The sequence below is a fragment of the Hyla sarda genome, chromosome 3 (assembly GCF_029499605.1).
Source record: "Hyla sarda isolate aHylSar1 chromosome 3, aHylSar1.hap1, whole genome shotgun sequence".
Classification (NCBI taxonomy): Eukaryota; Metazoa; Chordata; class Amphibia; order Anura; family Hylidae; genus Hyla; species Hyla sarda.
Genome location: NC_079191.1, coordinates 94,988,638 through 95,007,390, shown reverse-complemented (window position 1 = coordinate 95,007,390; position 18,753 = coordinate 94,988,638). Strand labels below are relative to the sequence as shown.

Sequence of the window (18,753 nt, the reverse complement as noted above, 5' to 3'; positions counted from 1 at the left end):
GTGTCACTCCACAGTAAAGGCAGAATAGCAGTGCTAACCAAAAGGCCTTCATACTTAAAACTGTAATTGAATCCCACACAGAAGCTGGATTTGTCTCTAAAGATGAGCAAGTTCCAATCTATAGCAGTACAGTTTTCTTGTTCATGACACCACTGGTGGGTGGTTGTCTATGGCAGGACATGTAATGGGTGACACCAAATTTCATTCTGATGAGCTCCTGGAAATGGTCCAGTCAAAGAAAAGGTGTGTAATTAAGGTACTACCTGTGTCTCAATGGTGGACAGAGAAACTAGGAGCTGCAGATGCTTGTTGCCACATCAAACAATTCTCTCTATTGTTGGTCTGTCTAGTGCGCCCACAACCTGTTCACTGGTGCCTCACATAACCACTGCTCCTAACAACTCCAACAGCTTGGGCAGAATGGCCCAGATGGAGGGCAAAATAGCATTTCTAGCAGTCAATGATCTTTCACCAAAATGTACACTTCTCAAAAGTGGCCCCTGAGAGCCTTTTCATAGGGCAGCGGGAAAGTAATTTTACTCCTCCTTGTGGCAAAACCCAGTGTCTAATCAGACCACACCTGTAATGATTTACACATCTGCCTTAGAGATAACTACATACCACATTTTGCAGTAACCCCACAATTCTTTCTGGGTGCATTATTTTCTTTTTCAGTGAGTATATAGATGTTTATTTTTTAGAGCATGTTTCATATATAGTATGTATCATTGCTGCAGCAGATTCCTGTGAAGCCACATGTCACCAGACAGCATGTTTTTACAGGATAACCGTGCCTCATTGCATTGCAGCTATGTGTCATCTCACCTTTTTTGCAGCATTTCATTTATGTGAGATCCCTTCCCATTTCATCTTGTGCCTCTAGCCTTGTTCAATGTTTTAGTGCAGATGTACTGCAAAGTTTATCACCTTATGACTACTCAATATATGGGGTATGCCTCTACCAGACACCAGTGCTTATCAGGCATAGTAAAAATCAAACATGCCAGATTCTGGTTTTCTACAATGTTAACACTAGTTGAATCTGCCAAAATGTATTTCATTTATATCTATTCTTTTTAATGGAGCCTATCATTTGGCATAGACCTATTATGAACAACTGGACTCCGATATGCTATAAATTCCTCCAGTGAGACAGTTAAGTACAGGACACATTTAAAACACACAACACTACTACTCTGTCGATATTTTGCACTAGTCTTAATTCATTGTATTAATCTTACTATGTTGCTGATTGGCTGACAGTTTGACAATGGTGAATGTGATATTCTCGTGCCCTTCCTGTTATAATAATGCCCCCTTACTTTAAAAGGGAGCTAGTCTGATAATAGATGTAAATGCTGACAATGCATTATATATGTCAAAGTAAAGAATAAAGATAAAGTTTGATAGAATTCACTAAAATGTCATACAGCAGTTACAGATGGTTACTTCAAATATGCTACAGCAGTGTCAGTGTATTATGAAGACAACTCACCAATGGTAACATGATGTGGGTCAATGCCTTCAAAGCAGTGAGCGGCAGACACTACCCAACGATGGCTTATCAGGCTCCCGCTGCAGAAGTCTGTTCCTCTAGAAGTACGAATCATAACCTTAAATAGGCAGCATGAATAGAGATGGATAAAATACAAATCTGCAGTCTAGAAACATTACATTTAAAAGTACATTCCTCTCATTATACACTAATATACTATTATACCCAGTACAATAAGCTGTTATTATGACTTTACAGATAATAGCATTAGAATCATTTTTACAGCTCCCCAAGTAATAAATATGGAAAACAAATACAATATAATTATAAAACAATATTTAAATTAAAAATCTAATTAAAAAAAACTGCTGTATTGTGTCTTTCACTTAGTGTTCTATGTTTGCTATCAAATATTAGGGAGAAACCGCATGTTGATGTACGAACGTGTCTATTCTTTTGTTCAGTTTAAACATGAAAAGGTCCTGGCACAAGGTTTCATGAAGAGATAACTCAAAAGTACTAACTTACTAATATAATGTCACAAATAGTTTGGCATGTTTTTGCTTAATTCACCCCTGACATTAAGTTGTGTAGTCCTTTTATGGTCAGTGTGGTGTAGTTTCAGCAGATCCCTGGCCCTTCCCTCTCTTCTGAAACAACACATCATCCTCTGCTGTCTCAGACGGCTTGGCTGGATCTTGTCTTCCCTGCCATATACACATACACCTATATATCTGTTTGTTATAACATGTGGGGTGAAAATAAATCTTTATTATGACTGTAAGGTAAATTATGTGAGTTTACTGCATGCTACCTTGTGAATGATGCCACAGGCAGAGGAGCAGACAGGGAATGACTATAGGAGCTGTTGGCATACTGACTGTGTAAGGGTGCGTTCACACGTGGCAGATATATTGTAGAAATTTCTTGAACTGAGAAACAGTTCTGGACAGTCTATCACAGACAATATGTGGGCACAGTTGTGTACTAATAAAAGTCATAGAATGTCAGTGTAACTTAGAATCATGAAATGATATGTGAATTTTTGTCCATATTATATGTGTGCATTTGGAGCCTTCTATAAAATATTGTTGATCAACGAATGAAATTGTCCACATACCTGCCAGGGGCATTGTCCCAGCTCGCAGCGCATCCCACCAACAATCCGATCATATTCTGATGTGTCTTCACTAGGCAGGGTTCTCCCTAAGAAGTCATCAGACCAGGTTGTTCCGTTTCCATCCTCACTCCTCATAGTAATGTTCTTACTCTCTATTCCAGTGACATTCCGAGAAGTGTCATTCCCCACATCTGATGTTTGCAGCCATTCTGTCTCAGTTTTTTGCTGCATTTCTGTGCTATTATTTAGACTGTTTGCAGGGGTTATGGCTGCTGTGGAATTGGAAAAGGGATTCTCTGTATCAGGAAACTCAAAATTGGAGAGACCAAGCGGCTCTTCCAGTTCTAGCAGTGAGCGCGTTGAACTGGTGGTGAGTCCACATGGGAAACGGGCTGGAGGGGAATCAGGAAAATAGATTATTGACAATACATTTGTGCTATTACTAACTGAATTAAGAGACCTTTACTGTTTCCAGACACAAAACCTGTCTAGAGGGAAAGTTACTGAGTTGCCCATAGCAACAAATCGGATCGCTTCTTTAATTTCTGAAAAGGCCTCTGAAAAATGAAAGAAGCGATCTAATTGGTTGCTATGGCAACTCAGCAACTTTGTCTCTGGACAGGTTTTGATAAATTCCCACCAATCATTTCTATTGTGGCCATAGTTTTCTCGCTGACACCCTTAGATACATAATATTGGAATTGTATTAAAATTGATTTTGTACAATGAAGACTTCTGAACTTGCAACAAAGGTTGTGTATCATGATAGAAGACCTCTGTCAACTAAGGTACATACCAGATGTCCTCTTTATACAGGAATTTAGGGGTTGCCAAGAATAGAAAAAACAGAGCTAATTTATTTTAAGAACGTCACCACACCTGTTCTCAGGTAATGTGAGGTATTGTAACTTAGCTTCATCCACCTCAATGCAACTAAGCTGCAAAACAAAGGCAACCTGAGGACAGGAGGTGGTTTCAGAAGAGGTCCTAAAAGATTCTGAATTGAGCTCCATCAAAAATCTATGGTAGAATTTTAGGAAGATGGATGTAGAACACAAATCTAAGAATATTGGTGAATCAGAGTAATTTTGGCCCTAACAGGCTTCCATAGTGATATTGCAACCCAAAGTGGGACTTTACAATAGCACAACTTTACAATGCTGCCGGCTGGGACTGTCTTCTATACAAAGCATGCTGCCCTAATGGAGGACTATTGTGCTAGAGCTGGATCACATTTCTTCACCTGATGTGATGACACATGGATTTCAGGTACTTTTTTCCTCCGGGAAACACTATCTACAGGATAGCTACTTTTTATACATACCAGTGACCTTCCACCTTAATGGCCCTAAGACTTGGTTGCTTTAGTGAGTGAATTACAGTGCTGATGTTTATATTGTATGCATGCTCATATTGGCAGAGTGTGTACACAATAATCATTATAATACAAATATGTCCTGGCCTCTATATTGCATTAGCCTCAAATACCAATCCCCTACATGGTATCTACTTAAATACACACAGTATAAAGGCTACATACTGCACCACATCAGTTCCTTGTATTTTTCCCTACATTAACCACTATATACCATAAGATTTATACTCTTCTTCTCCTTCTACATGGCTATGCATCACGTTTGCAGCAGGTCATAACCACAAACAATGTTTTTTTTTGGTTTTAAAGAGATGAGGTACGTGCTCTCAATTCACCCAAGTGCAATTTAAAAGTGCAAGTGTTCACACAAAATACAGTGCACGAGGCTGTGGTCCTTCGCAAGCCTTCCTCTGAAAGGAGAGAGGAGAAGGGTTTGGTTTATTGGGGGAATAAACAAAAGGCACCTGCAAAGTTCCAGCTACAATGTCCCCTTTCGCCAAAACTACTCAGGGACCGAAAGTGCTCCTGTCAAACAACCAGGCACAAACCAAGTTGTCACCGAGGAGCCAGTAAAACCGGTTTCCCTGCTGAAGCAAGGGTGCCTTGGGCATGGCAGGGAGGTGAGGAACCTGACGGCCATACACCTTCCCCAGACTGGCAGGAGGGACACCCATAAGGGCTACCGCACCCTGACCAATAACAAGGAGTTCTACTAACTGCTAAGATGCCTATCATAAAGGGGTTAAATAATTCTTAGTCCAAGCAGAAGTATACTCGGCACCACCAGGTATGTGTGAACCTCATGTGTGGAGGTTGGAACTGCTGCAGCAAACAGCTCCTGGAAGCTACGCTTTGCCTTTCTGGTGCTGACACGTGAATGAAAGATACAGTCTCGGAATAAGTATGTATAGAAAAGTACGGAGCACTTACCAGGTTTTTCTTGCTTTCGCTTCTTTATTGTTCAACAGAACATGCGGAGGAGCAGATAGACATGACGCGAGGGTACTGTGCTGGTGACGGACCACTGGGTGCTTGGTCAGGCCAGAGCCTGGTGAAGTGCAGGAAGGGGTGTGCTTTTAAAGATGAAAAAGTTACAATGGATATATAGATAAACAATAACATAGTGAAACATTTACAAATTGTGAGTGTGACATTAATGTTAAAAACAATCTTAACCTGGTGGATCGCTGACTAACAGGGTTCCTAATAGGTACTCATAAGAGGGCCTGCAACTCATTCCTATCATTGAGGCCGAGCAGGCCTTGTATCTTTTGTATGGATGATCCATCTAGCTTCGAACCTTGATCCTTTCTATGGCTGCAAATCTAATTGCATCGGGATTACTGTTGTGGACGCTCTGCACATGGGAAACAAAACGAGATGTCCCTACACCGTATATGCTCTCTAATTCTATGAAAAAGGGGTCTGATCGTTTTCCCTATGTAGTAGTAGCCACAATTGCATATGAGACAATGGATTACATAAGGAGTTCTACAGGTGAAAATTGTTTAATATTTATATTGTAACCTCCTAAACTACCGTAAGTGTGCTAAATTGTCCATTATATTTACAATAATTACTAGAACCGCAGGCAAAATTGCCTGTTGGATGCTGAGCCAGTTTCTCTGATGAAATTATTAATTTTTCAGTTTTTTCTGTAATTTTCTATAGTAAGGTTTTTACTGTATGTGATGATTGGGTTTTGTTCTGTAATTTTCTCTAGGTCACTGTCTTGTTGATGATACAAAGAGATGTCCTCCAACACCAGCAGAGTAATACAAGTGCTGAGACCAGGATAAAAGTCAGGATTCTTTATTCCCACAATGCAACGCGTTTCACAGAAGTTCCGTTACCTTGTTGGCGTGGAGCAGCTGCATAGACCCATTATTGTTATGCCTTAATCCATGGTTGTACTTGGAAGCACCCTGTTGTTATTTTTATCTCTACTGTCTTGTTGAAGCATGTACCATTTAGCACGCCTAATTAAACCATTCATTGGAGTATTTTTAAAAGTGAACGTAAATCTATTTAGATTTTTTAGCTTTTTCTCTTTCTTTCTCAATAGGTTCACTCTTGGGATACTTTCAACCTTCTCCCTTGCTGACTTTAACCACGCTGTAGGAGTAGCGTAGGGTAACCACGCTGTAGGAGTCTATGTTCCAGTTCCAAAGCTTGTTTAGCAAAGATTTCCTGATTATTATTTATTCTTTTTAGGCGAATGAGTTGGCTTACTGGGATGCTGTTCTTTATGTGGGTGGGATGCGACAAGGCAGTATTGAGTTCCTGGACGTGGGTTTTCTGAAACCTGATGTGACAATAGAATTGTTTACAATATCAATCATCACGTCCAGGAACTCTAAGGAATTGTTTCCAAAAATCGAGGTGAACGTCATTCAAGTACCTCACGAAACCTGCAAATTCTTCCTTCGTCCCATCCCACACAACAAAAATGTCATCCACAAAACTCAAGAATGTTTTTATATGACACACATAGGGCTTTAGAGATGTCAAAACATTTTGTTGGAAAATTGCTAAAAATATATTAGCAAATGCGCACGAAATGGGCGGGCCACTGGTTATTATACTGGAAACAATTATGGTCAAAATGAAGGACACAGATTCCGCTACTAATTGGATCAATTCTGGAGATTTGTTAGAGCTCTCAAAGAACTCACGGATATCTTGTACACCCGCATCACAAGGATGTACAGGCTGTCTACATGACGCTAGTGTGTGCTCTTCCTACCACTCAAATTTACTTAAAGAAGAGATGAGGTCCCCAGTGTCACGAACGTAGGAAGGGATTTGGGGTAAAAATGGTGAAACCATTTTAACTCTCCCGAGGATTTTGCTGATACCCCGTTCCAGGGCTGCAACCCCTCCAGAGCTGTCTGTAAAGAATTCAAGGCTCTCATATACCCGTATCCAGAACGAAATATCTCAGTTAAAGAAAAAGAAGCCTTGGATTGGCTCACTGAGAGGGAGGACTTGGTGGTCTCCAAAGCTGATAAGGGGGGTTCAATTGTAGTATGGCGTAAAACAGATTATGAGAATGAAGTACAGAATCAGGTATGCAATGTAATTGTGTGTGAGAAACTTAATCAGGATCCTACTAAAAAAATTATGGATTGCCTTAGAACATTACTATGTAAATACACAAAATAATGTTTTGGCAGAAAAAACTGCGGAATGGTTGTTACCTGAAAACCCATATAAACCTAAGTGGTATATATTGGCCAAAATCCCAAAACCAGTCAGTCCCCCACCCGGCCATCCTATAGTGGTAGGCATAGGGTCTCCAACTGAGTTCCACTCCAGTTATGTCGACTGGCTGTTTTCACCATTGTTATCGCACATCCCTTCCTACGTTCATGACACTGGGGACCTCATCTCATCTTTAAATAATTTTGAGTTGCAGAAGGGCTACACACTAGCATCAACAGACATAGAGAGCCTGTACACCCGCATCCCTCATGCTATCCGTGAGTTCCTTGAGAGCTCTAAAAAATCTCCAGAATTGATCCAATTTGTAGCTGAATCTGTGTCCTTCATTTTGACCAATAATTGTCTCCAGTATAATAACCAGTGGTATAAACAACGCCTAGGCACGGCAATGGGCATTCCCATTTGCAATTTTTTTAAAGCTATTTTCCAACGAAATTATGTTTTTACATCTTTGAACCTATCTATGTGCACCATATAAAAACATTCTTGCATTTTGTGGATGACATCTTTGTTGTGTGGGACGGAGGAAGAATTTGCAGGTTTGGTGAGGTACTTGAACGAGGTTAATACTATGAACCTCGGTTTTTGGCAACAATTCCTTGACGTGAGGATTGATATTGTAAATAAAAAGAATAAATAATAATCAGGAAATCTTTGCTAAATAAGCTTTGTAGCTTGAACATAAACTCCTACCGCGTGGTTACCCACCTGAGGTTTTAATGTCAGCACGGGAGAAGGTTGACAGTATCCCAAGAGTGAACCTATTAAGAAAGAAAGATAAAAAGATAAAAAATCTAAATAAATTTACTTTAACTTTTAAAAATACTCCAATGAATGGTTTAATTAGGCATGCTGTAGATAATAATTGGTACATGCTTCAACAAGACAGTGACCTAGAGAAAATTACAGAACAAAACCCATTCATCACATACATGATTACAGAAAAAAAAAAAGAAAAAGAAAAAATTCCATCAGAAAAACTGGCTCAGCGATAGTTGTCCAACAGGCAATTTTGCCTGCCATTCTTGTAATTATTGTAAATATAATGGAAAATTTAACACACTTAGTTTAGGAGGTTACAATATAAATATTAAATTTTTTTACTCCTTATGTAATCTATTGTCTCATATGCAATTGTGGCTACTACTACATAGGGAAAAGGATCAGACTCCTTTTTCATAGAATTAGAGAGCATTTACGGTCTCTAAGGACAGTTGTAGGGGCATCTCGTTTTGTTTCCCATATGCAGAGCATCCACAACAGTAATCCCGATGCAATTAGATTTTCAGCCATAGAAAGGATCGAGGTTCCGGAGCGGGGATTGAATAAACATCAGTACTTACTGAAAAGTGAAGCACGATGGATCATCCATACAAATGCTACAGGCCTGCTTGGCCTCAATGATAGGAATGAGTTGCAGGCCCTCTTATGAGTATCTATCAGAAACCCTGTTAGTCAGCGATCCACCAGGTTAAGGTTGTTTTAACATTAATGTCAAGCTAACTATTTGTGAATGATTCACTATGTTATTGTTTAACTATGTATCCGTAGTAACTTTTGTATGTTTAAAAGCACACCCCTTCCTGCACGTCACCAGGCTCTGGCCCGACGAAGCACTTCGGTGTGCAACGGTCCGTCGCCAGCACAGTAACCCTGTGTGTTGTCTATCTGCTCCCCCGCTTGTACCCCGCATGTTCTGAGGAACAATAAAGAAGCTACAGCAAGAAAAACCTGGTTAGTGCTCCTTACTTTTCTATACATACTTAAATAATTCTCAGTTGGACTCTATTTCAGACCTGGCCAGACCAGAAGCCGCTTACTATAAAAATTGCATTAACCTATTTTTTGTTTTATTTTTCAAACAGCTAAACATTTGTACATTTTGCTAGTAGATCTAATTTGACGTGGGAGGGATTAAATAGACACTCTCAGATCCAAAACTTTTAATATGTTGTTACTGATGAAAATTAAAGACCTTTTGTAATTTTCAATATTTAATGAAGAAAACTGCCTCTAAAAATCCCACCACTAGGGGTCCCCATACCTAATGGGACACTAACCAGTCCTGCAGCAACATCAGATTGTCCAGGAGTCATGGACAAAAAATGAGTCATGGACAAGGCTGCATGAGCAGACAGACCAATCACCTCCAACCACCACAGAGGGACACGCCCCCTTCCCCTGAGAGGATTTATAATACTGTGAGCTAATGAAAAGAGGGATTTTTATAATAAATATGGCTGATAGAGGCATGAAAATTAGATGTACTTGGTCAGGATTAGCTACGGAGTAAATTTTTTTGTGGGATCTGACAGGTACACTTTAAATAATTTTGACTGCAACTATATCTACAGTATATTAGATTCGATTAGTTCAGCAATCTGTGTCTTCAATTATATTCACTAAACAGATCATGTAGACATATTAAAAAATTATTTAAGCTACAGCAATTTGCCAAAGTAAGTGAGATCAAAGACCACTGCTTCTTGACTTACATTTTTAGCACTTCTTCAAGTGACAAATAGTTTTAATATTAAATTATAATGTAGAATTGCAAATTTATATAGAATTTATATAAATGCGCTACAGTTGTGTAAAAATTCTGATATTACTAATGAAATGAAAAAAAAAAATTCTGCCTACCTGATTTGGCACATTTTTTACCATCGTCCTCAAGGGTATACCCCTGTGCACAGGAACAGGTTACACTGAGTGCCCGTGCTGTATCTGTGCAGTACTGCCAGCATCCTCCATTGTTATACCAGCATTCATACCGTACTGCAGTTAAAGGAATATAAAGTTATTAGTATTAGCATCAAGTGGAGTTCCGTTGTGTACTGGATTCCAGATTTGAAAAAGAAGAAGTAAGCCAGACTAACTCTTTCTTAAGACTCTAGTATAAAGCTCTTCAAACATATAGTAATACCATGAACAAATTGCATGATAAGCTGCAACTAGGGTATGTTTACATTATGGAATTTCCACATAGAATTCCACTCAGAGATTTTGTTACACAAACCTAACATTGGTGTAAATGGGTCTTCTGTTGACTTTTTGCTGCTGAATTTCAGCAGTGTAAATTGACTCGCCAAAAGAATAAACATGGAGGCGGATGCTCAGACGGAATCTCCAACCAGAAATAACTCCGAGTAGAGATTTCATTGTGTACATACGCCTTAATAAAGTATTACATGGTAGAGCATTATATATTAGAATAAGAAAATAGTAGAAAGTAGTTATTGGGTTCATGAGTAAAAAGAAGGAAGTACTAGGTTTAAAGACACTATATCCATAGGGGAATGCAGGGGTAGGGTACGACTGAAGTGCCATAGGAGAAGGAAGGAAGCCTAAAACAATAGGGGAGATGTAATTTAATAAGCTGCACCAGCCACACCAATCCCCAAATATTGCTCACTTATGCGTTTAAACGGTGATTTTTTTTTCTTTGCAAAATCACCATTTCTGCTCAAACATGAGCGACATTTAGACCATTTATACTGCCCACGCCAAGGAGGTTTAAAGAAGGAATGAGGGAGGCTTCTCACATGGACAGGGTGTGCAAGTGTGCAACGTGCCCACCTAACGTGACTTTTGGGCCGACATGCAACACCGAAAGTTGCAGAAATATACACCAGCACCTAGCTGGCTTGTAGGAGTCAGAAGTGTCACTACCACAGTTTCCATCGTAGTATCAACGTGGGTTAGATCACTGATCCCAAATCAGTCAGTGTTTGTAGACTAATTTTTGTAGGGGGTAGAGAAAAATCTACTTTAGCAAGATAGATGCTCTAGCAGCTATCCAGTATCTGGCAATTACACGTGCAGGTGGCGTATATACTTTACACCAGATTTTCATACATTTTGCACCACAAAAAGGCAGATTATGCACTTCTCTCGCAAAACCTATAAAAGTGGACATGGATTATGTTCTGTTATAATGTGCAAGATATTTTCAACCCATTTGCACGATTTTGGATGCCCTTTCTGCGTACAGGGTGGGCCATTTATATGGATACATCTTAACCCCTTAAGGACCAGGGGGTTTTCCGTTTTTGCACTTTCGTTTTTCCTCCTTACCTTTAAAAAATCATAACCCTTTCAATTTTGCACCTAAAAAATCCATATTATGACTTATTTTTTGCGCCACCAATTCTACTTTGTAATGACATCAGTCATTTTACCCAAAAATCTACGGAGAAACGGAAAAAAAATCATTGTGAGACAAAATTGAAAAAAAACCCGCCATTTTGAAACTTTTGGGGGCTTCTGTTTCTACGCAGTAAATTTTTCGGTAAAAATGACACATTCTCTTTATTCTGTAGGTCCATATGATTAAAATGATACCCTACTTATATCGGTTTGATTTTGTCGTACTTCTGAAAAAAATCATAACTACATGCAGGAAAATTTATACGTTTAAAATTGTCATCTTCTGACCCCTATAACTTTTTTATATACCGTGTATGGGTCGGTATGAGGGCTCATCTTTTGCGCCGTGATCTGAAGTTTTTAGCGGTACCCTTTTTGTATTGATCGGACTTGTTGATCACTTTTTATTCATTTTTTCATGATATAAAAAGTGACCAAAAATACACTATTTTGGACTTTGGAATTTTTTTGCACGTACGCCATTGACCGTGCGGTTTAATTAACAATACATTTTTATAATTCGGACATTTCCGCACGCGGTGATACCACATATGTTTATTTTTATTTACACTGGTTTTTTTTTTTATGGGAAAAGGGGGGTGATTCAAACTTTTAATAGGGGAGGGGTTAAATGATCTTTATTCACTTTTTTTTCACCTTTTTTTTTGCAGTGTTATAGCTCCCATAGGGACCTATAACACTGCACACACTGATCTTTTACATTGATCACTGGTTTCTCATAGGAAACCAGTGATCGATGATTCTGCCACTTGACTGCTCATGCCTGGATCTCAGGCACTGAGCAGTCATTGGGCGATCGGCCCCCAGTAGGCAGGTAGGGACCCTCCTCGTGTCTAACAGCTGTTCGGGACGCCGTGATTTCGCCGCAGCGATCCTGAACAGCTCCCTGAGCTAACCGGCATGGTTTCACTTTCAATTTAGACGCAGCGTTCAACTTTGAACGCCGCGTCTAAAGGGTTAATAGTGCACGGCACCTTGATCACTGGTCCCTGCCGTTGTTAGAGGCGTCGTGGCCCCGCATTATAGAAAGGGAAAGGACTCAGGACGTACCGGGTTAATAAAATGGGAATGGTTGGTGATATTAACTTCCTGTTTGTGGCACATTAGTATATGTGAGGGGGGAAACTTTTCAAGATGGGTGGTAACCATGGCGGCCAATTTGAAGTCGGCCATTTTGAAACCAACTTTTGTTTTTTCAATAGGAAGAGGGTCATGTGACACATCAAACTTATTGGAAATTTTACAACAAAAACAATGATGTGCTTGGTTTTAATGTAATTTTAGTCTTTCATGGGTTATTTACAAGTTTCTGACCACTTATAAAATGTGTTCAATGTGCTGCCCATTGTGTTGGATTGTCAATGCAACCCTCTTCTTCCACTCTTCACACACTGATAGCAAAACCGCAGGAGAAATGCTACCAAAGGCTTTCAGTATCTATTGTTTCAGGTGCTGCACATCTCGTATTCTCACAGCATAGACAATTGCCTTCCGATGACCCCAAAGATAAAAGTCTAAGGGGGTCAGATCAGGAGACGTTGGGGGCCATTCAAATGGCCCACAATGACAAATTCACTTTCCAGGAAACTGTTCATCTAGGGATGCTCTAGGAAGATGGTGCACCACCACATTATGGGTGTCAGGTCCGAGCATTCCTAGATGAACAGTTTCCTGGAAAGTGGATTGGTCGTTGTGGGCCAGTTGAATGGCCCCCAAGGTCTCCCGATCTGACCCCCTTAGACTTTTATCTTTGGGATCATCTGAAGGCAATTGTCTATGCTGTGAAGATATGAGATGTGCAGCACCTGAAACTACGGATACTGGAAGCCTGTGCTAGCATTTCTCCTGCGGTGTTGCTATCAGTGTGTGAAGAGTGGGAGAAGAGGGTTGCATTGACAATCCAACACAATGGGCAGCACATTGAACACATTTTATAAGTGGTCAGAAACTTGTAAATAACTCATGAAAGAATAAAGATACGTTAGAACCAAGCACATCATTGTTTTTCTTGTGAATTCCCAATAAGTTTGATGTGTCACATGACCCCCTTCCTATTGAAAAAACTAAAGTTGGATTCAAAATGGCCGACTTAAAAATGGCCGCCATGGTCACCACCCATCTTGAAAAGTCCCCCCCCCCCTTAAATATACTAATGTGCCACAAACAGGAAGTTAATATCACCAACCATTCCCATTTTATTAAGGTATATCCATATAAATGGCCCACCCTGTAGTTTATCCTAGATAATCCTGTCCAACATGTGACCAATTTACTCACCATTTTCACAGTGCCTTCCAGTGTAGAGTGGTGGACATAGACATGTGTAAGTATAGTGATACTGCTGGCAAATTCCCCCATTATGGCAAGGATTTTCTTTACATGGACTTAGGTCTAGGAAGAAATAGTCAATAAATGTAAATAGTATACAGTAGATTTAATATTAACATATATACACACAATGTACAGTAAAGATGCCCATACACTTTGACTAACGTCAGCCAAGCCTGATGCCTTTGCTGTATGAAGGCCACCCAATTCGCCACTCATATATAATATTGGTGAAGAGATGGGTTAGGTATGTTTGATTTTTTTCTGCTGGACTCTTTTATTTTGAGATTGATAAGCAAATGCCAGAGCTTTCTTGCTGTGTCTTATCCCTCCCCATACAGATTACATGAACGTTTGATGCGTGATGGTTCATGTACATGGGGGGGTGGTGAGACATATCAAAAATATATGCTCCCTTTAGTGCGCTTTGGTCTACAAACACTCATACTTAACTTTATACCTCATTATAGGGCCATATGTCTAGACTTCAAGTAACGCCACCAACAACTGTGGATCTGCTGTGCTACATACTGGTTGCATGTCAGGGAGGCCAGGACACTCCGATGCCAAGCACCAGGGATACAGACAGGAGGGGCGAGCTGATGCTGTTGGTGGTCATCGCATAGCAAAGCAGAGTTCAATGTACCGGAGCTAAGTTCATATAGCAGTCGGACTGAGAGGCTCAGATTCAGCCAGGTGGTGCAGGTTTGATGGGAGCACAATCATGGTTGACAGTCCAGGTCATACACACATTCATCAGGCAGAAATAGAGTCAAGATATCAAGGTTGAAGCCTAGGGCCAACAGCAAGGAAGTGGAGAAGAAAAAGTAGCCTAGCTCTGTGAATGCCAGGACACACAGGACACCAGCAGCTTACATTACACTCCATCAGATAATTTAGTATATCTCTGTAGATATGTACATAACCAAGCACCAAGAACTCTTTGGAAACTTGAAGTGTACCTGTCATTAAAGTGTACCTGTTGGCAACAAAAACTTTTTATATAATGTAGATAATAACATTATATGTATATTTGGTACATTGGTTAAAAAATGTGTATATTCTTGGGTAAAAAAAAATGCTCTCTCGGTGTGTCTCTGAGAGGAGTCCAAATACAGGAATTGAGGGCAAGACAATCCTTGTCAATCCTCCTCATGTGTGAGCCCATAGCATGTCACAGAGCCTCACTGCACAGAGCCCTGCTTGTCCTCAGTGCACAGACCCATGCTTGTCTTCAATGTACAGAGTCCTGCTTGTCCTCAGTGTGCAGAGCCCTGCTTGTCCTCAGTGTACAGAGCCCTGCTTGTCCACCCTCACTTTCTGTATTTGGACTCCTCATAGAGAAACACAGACAATAGCTGCAGGGACAAAAAAATACATATTTTTAAACCAATGTATATTACAAACATTCATATAATGGTATTATCCACATTATATAAAAAGTTTTTGTTGACGACAGGTAAACTTTAACAAAAATGTTTTATATAATGTAGATAATACCATTATATGTATATTTGTAATATACATTGGTTCACAAATGTGTATATTTTTGTCCCTACAGCTATTGTCTGTGTGTCTCTGTGAGGAGTCCAAACACAGGAAGTGAGGGCAGGATAAGCAGCACTCTGTGCACTGAGGATAAGCAGAGCTCTCTACACTGAGGACAAGCAGGGCTCTGTGCACTGAGTACAAGCAGGGCTATGTGTGTTGAGGACAAGCAGGGCTCTGTGTGTTGAGGACAAGCAGGGCTCTGTTTGCTGAAGACAAGCAGGGCTCTGTGTGCTGAGGACAAGCAGAGCTCTGTATACTGAGGACAAGCAGGTCTCTGTGCAGTGAAGACAAGCAGGGCTCTGTACACTGAGGACGAGCAGGGCTCTCTACACTGAGGACGAGCAGGGCTCTGTGCCCTGAGGACAAGCAGGGCTCTGTGTACTGAGGACAAGCAGGGCTCTGTGTACTGAGGACAAGCAGGGCTCTGTGCACTGAGGACAAGCAGAGCTTTGTGCACTGAGGACAAGCAGAGCTCTGTGCACTGAGGACAAGCAGGGCTCTGTGCACTGAGGACAAGCAGGGCTCTGTGCACTGAGGACAAGCAGGGCTCTGTGCACTGAGGACAAGCAGGGCTCTGTGCGCTGAGGACGAGCAGGGCTCTGTGCGCTGGGGACGAGCAGGGCTCTGTGCGCTGAGGACAAGCAGGGCTCTGTACACTGAGGACAAGCAGGGCTCTGTACACTGAGGACAAACAGGGCTCTGTACACTGAGGACAAGCAGGGCTCTGTACACTGAGGACAAGCAGGGCTCTGTACACTGAGGACAAGCAGGGCTCTGTACACTGAGGACAAGCAGGGCTCTGTACACTGAGGACAAGCAGGGCTCTGTGCACTGAGGACAAGCAGGGCTCTGTGCACTGAGGACAAGCAGAGCTCTGTATACTGAGGACAAACAGGTCTCTGTGCAGTGAAGACAAGCAGGGCTCTGTGCGCTGAGGACAAGCAGGGCTCTGTGCGCTGAGGACAAGCAGGGCTCTGTGCGCTGAGGACAAGCAGGGCTCTGTGCGCTGAGGACAAGCAGGGCTCTGTGCGCTGAGGACAAGCAGGGCTCTGTGCCCTGAGGACGAGCAGGGCTCTGTGCCCTGAGGACAAGCAGGGCTCTGTGCCCTGAGGACGAGCAGGGCTCTGTGCCCTGAGGACGAGCAGGGCTCTGTGCCCTGAGGACGAGCAGGGCTCTGTGCCCTGAGGACGAGCAGGGCTCTGTGCCCTGAGGACGAGCAGGGCTCTGTGCCCTGAGGACGAGCAGGGCTCTGTGCACTGAGGACGAGCAGGGCTCTGTGCACTGAGGACAAGCAGGGCTGTGTGCACTGAGAACAAGCAGGACTCTGTGTACTGAGGACAAGTCGTGCTCTGTGTGCTGAGGACAAGCAGGGCTCTGTGCACAGAGAACAAGCAGGGCTCTGTATACTGAGGACAAGCAGGGCTCTGTGAAGTGAAGACAAGCAGGGCTCTGTGCGCTGAGGACAAGCAGGGCTCTGTGCACTGAGGATGAGCAGGGCTGTTTGCACTGAGGACAAGCAGGGCTCTGTGTACTGAGGACAAGCAGGGCTCTGTGCACTGAGGACAAGCAGGGCTCTATATACTGAGGACAAGCAGGGCTCTGTGCAGTGAAGACAAGCAGGGCTCAGAGTACTGAGGACAAGCAGGGCTCTGTGTACTGAGGACAAGCAGGGCTCTGTGTACTGAGGACAAGCAGGGCTCTGTGTACTGAGGACAAGCAGGGCTCTGTGCACTGAGGACAAGCAGGGCTCTGTGCACTGAGGACAAGCAGGGCTCTGTACACTGAGGACATGCAGGGCTCTGTACACTGAGGACAAGCAGGGCTCTGTACACTGAGGACAAGCAGGGCTCTGTACACTGAGGACAAGCAGGGCTCTGTACACTGAGGACAAGCAGGGCTCTGTACACTGAGGACAAGCAGCGCTCTGTACGCTGAGGACAAGCAGGGCTCTGTGCACGGAGGACAAACAGGGCTCTGTGCATTGAGGACAAGACGGGCACTGTGCATTGAGGACAAGACGGGCACTGTGCACTAAGGAAAAGCGGGGCTCTGTACACTGAGGCTCTGTGACACACTCCCGGCTCACACATCAGGATGATTGACAAGCCAGGAGCCTGCACAGAGCCCTGCTTGTCCTTTCCTCACTTCCTGTATTTGGACTCCTCACAGAGAGATCCAAGCAATAGCTGCAGGGACAGCATTTTTTCACCCAAAGAGATACAATTTTTTTTAATTAATGTATATTACAAATATACATATACTTTACATAACTACTTTATATACTAACCATAAACTCCAGCAATCTCACCTGGATGAGATATCATCAATAGGTGGATTTCATGGGACAGATTGTATGATGTTTTACAAAAAAAAAAAACTTTTTATACATATATTTTGTGTGTTTTAAGATATTGTTTTTGATGGCGCCAATTGCATGATGTTTTACCAAAAGTGACATATATAAATGAATAAATTAAATTGGAATAAAATATTTGTTGTTGTCCCACTAGAGCCCTGCTGGTTCTATTTACACCCATCTTATTCTAGCTTGAAGCTGAATAGGGTCCCGTTTCTCACATGGTATCATATGCTGTTTACATAGATCAGTAAGAGCTTCCAGTTTTGTTTTAGTCCTTTTCGAAATATGGAATAGCTCTCTTCTAAAAGAAAACAATTGAGTAGAGTAGAGATTATTTTACTCACCTTTATAGTGATACCAAAACTCTGTCTACAAAAGATAGCAAGTAAAACAAAATGTCAGAAAAATAATCATAGCACTTTCTTGCACATACAATATTAAGGCTTTATTACTTTATTTTCCTGGTTGTTGACCATGTTTACATATTAGCTGTACTTTAAATTTTTAAGCCCAACACTCCACTTCTTGTGGGGAAAACATAGCTTGAAAGGTCAGATTCAAAATCTAGAATCCATTTTAGAGCTACCACACCTAGATCTCATGCAGATCTACTTAAAGGGGTACTCTGGCCCTAAGACATCTTATCCCCTATCCAAAGGATAGGGTATAAGATGCCTGATCACGGGGGTCCCGCTGCTGGGGACCCCCGCAATCTTTCATGCAGCAACCCGCTATCATCAGCCTCCGGAGTGAACATCGATTCAGGTCTGATGAATCATGGGGCCGGATTATTGTGGCATCAGGGCTCCGCCCCCGTGTGATGTCACGTGCTGCCCCCTCAATGAATGTCTATGGGAGGGGGCATGACAGCCCCCTCCCATAGGCTTGCATTGAGGGCGGCGGAGCATGACATCACATGGGGCTGAGCTGTGACGTCACGAAACTCTGGCCCAGCGATCATGATTCAGGCCTCGCGATCAGGCATCTTATCCCCTTTGGATAGGGGATAAGATGTCTTAGGGCCGGAGTACCCCTTTAACCATACCTAGATTACTTTAGAACTTGATGGTGATCTAAAACTAGTAAGACACTGGGAGTGTCTGAGTTATATTTACAGTGGGGCAAAAAAG

At 41.9% G+C, this 18,753-nt stretch overlaps 1 protein-coding gene across 5 annotated transcripts in view; it reads right to left on the bottom strand.

Moving 5' to 3' along the window:
• Positions 1-18,753, bottom strand: part of LOC130360602 (coagulation factor VII-like) — a 66,427-nt gene that overhangs the window by 23,865 nt on the left and 23,809 nt on the right. For all 5 annotated transcript variants that reach the window (XM_056563145.1, XM_056563146.1, XM_056563148.1 and 2 more), the window contains 5 exons: positions 17,968-17,992; positions 13,663-13,776; positions 9,859-9,993; positions 2,616-3,007; positions 1,496-1,613 (listed from right to left, as the gene is read on the bottom strand). In XM_056563145.1, coding sequence (XP_056419120.1) covers positions 1,496-1,613; positions 2,616-3,007; positions 9,859-9,993; positions 13,663-13,776; positions 17,968-17,992 — 784 coding nt within the window. The remainder of the gene's footprint in view (positions 1-1,495; positions 1,614-2,615; positions 3,008-9,858; positions 9,994-13,662; positions 13,777-17,967; positions 17,993-18,753) is intronic.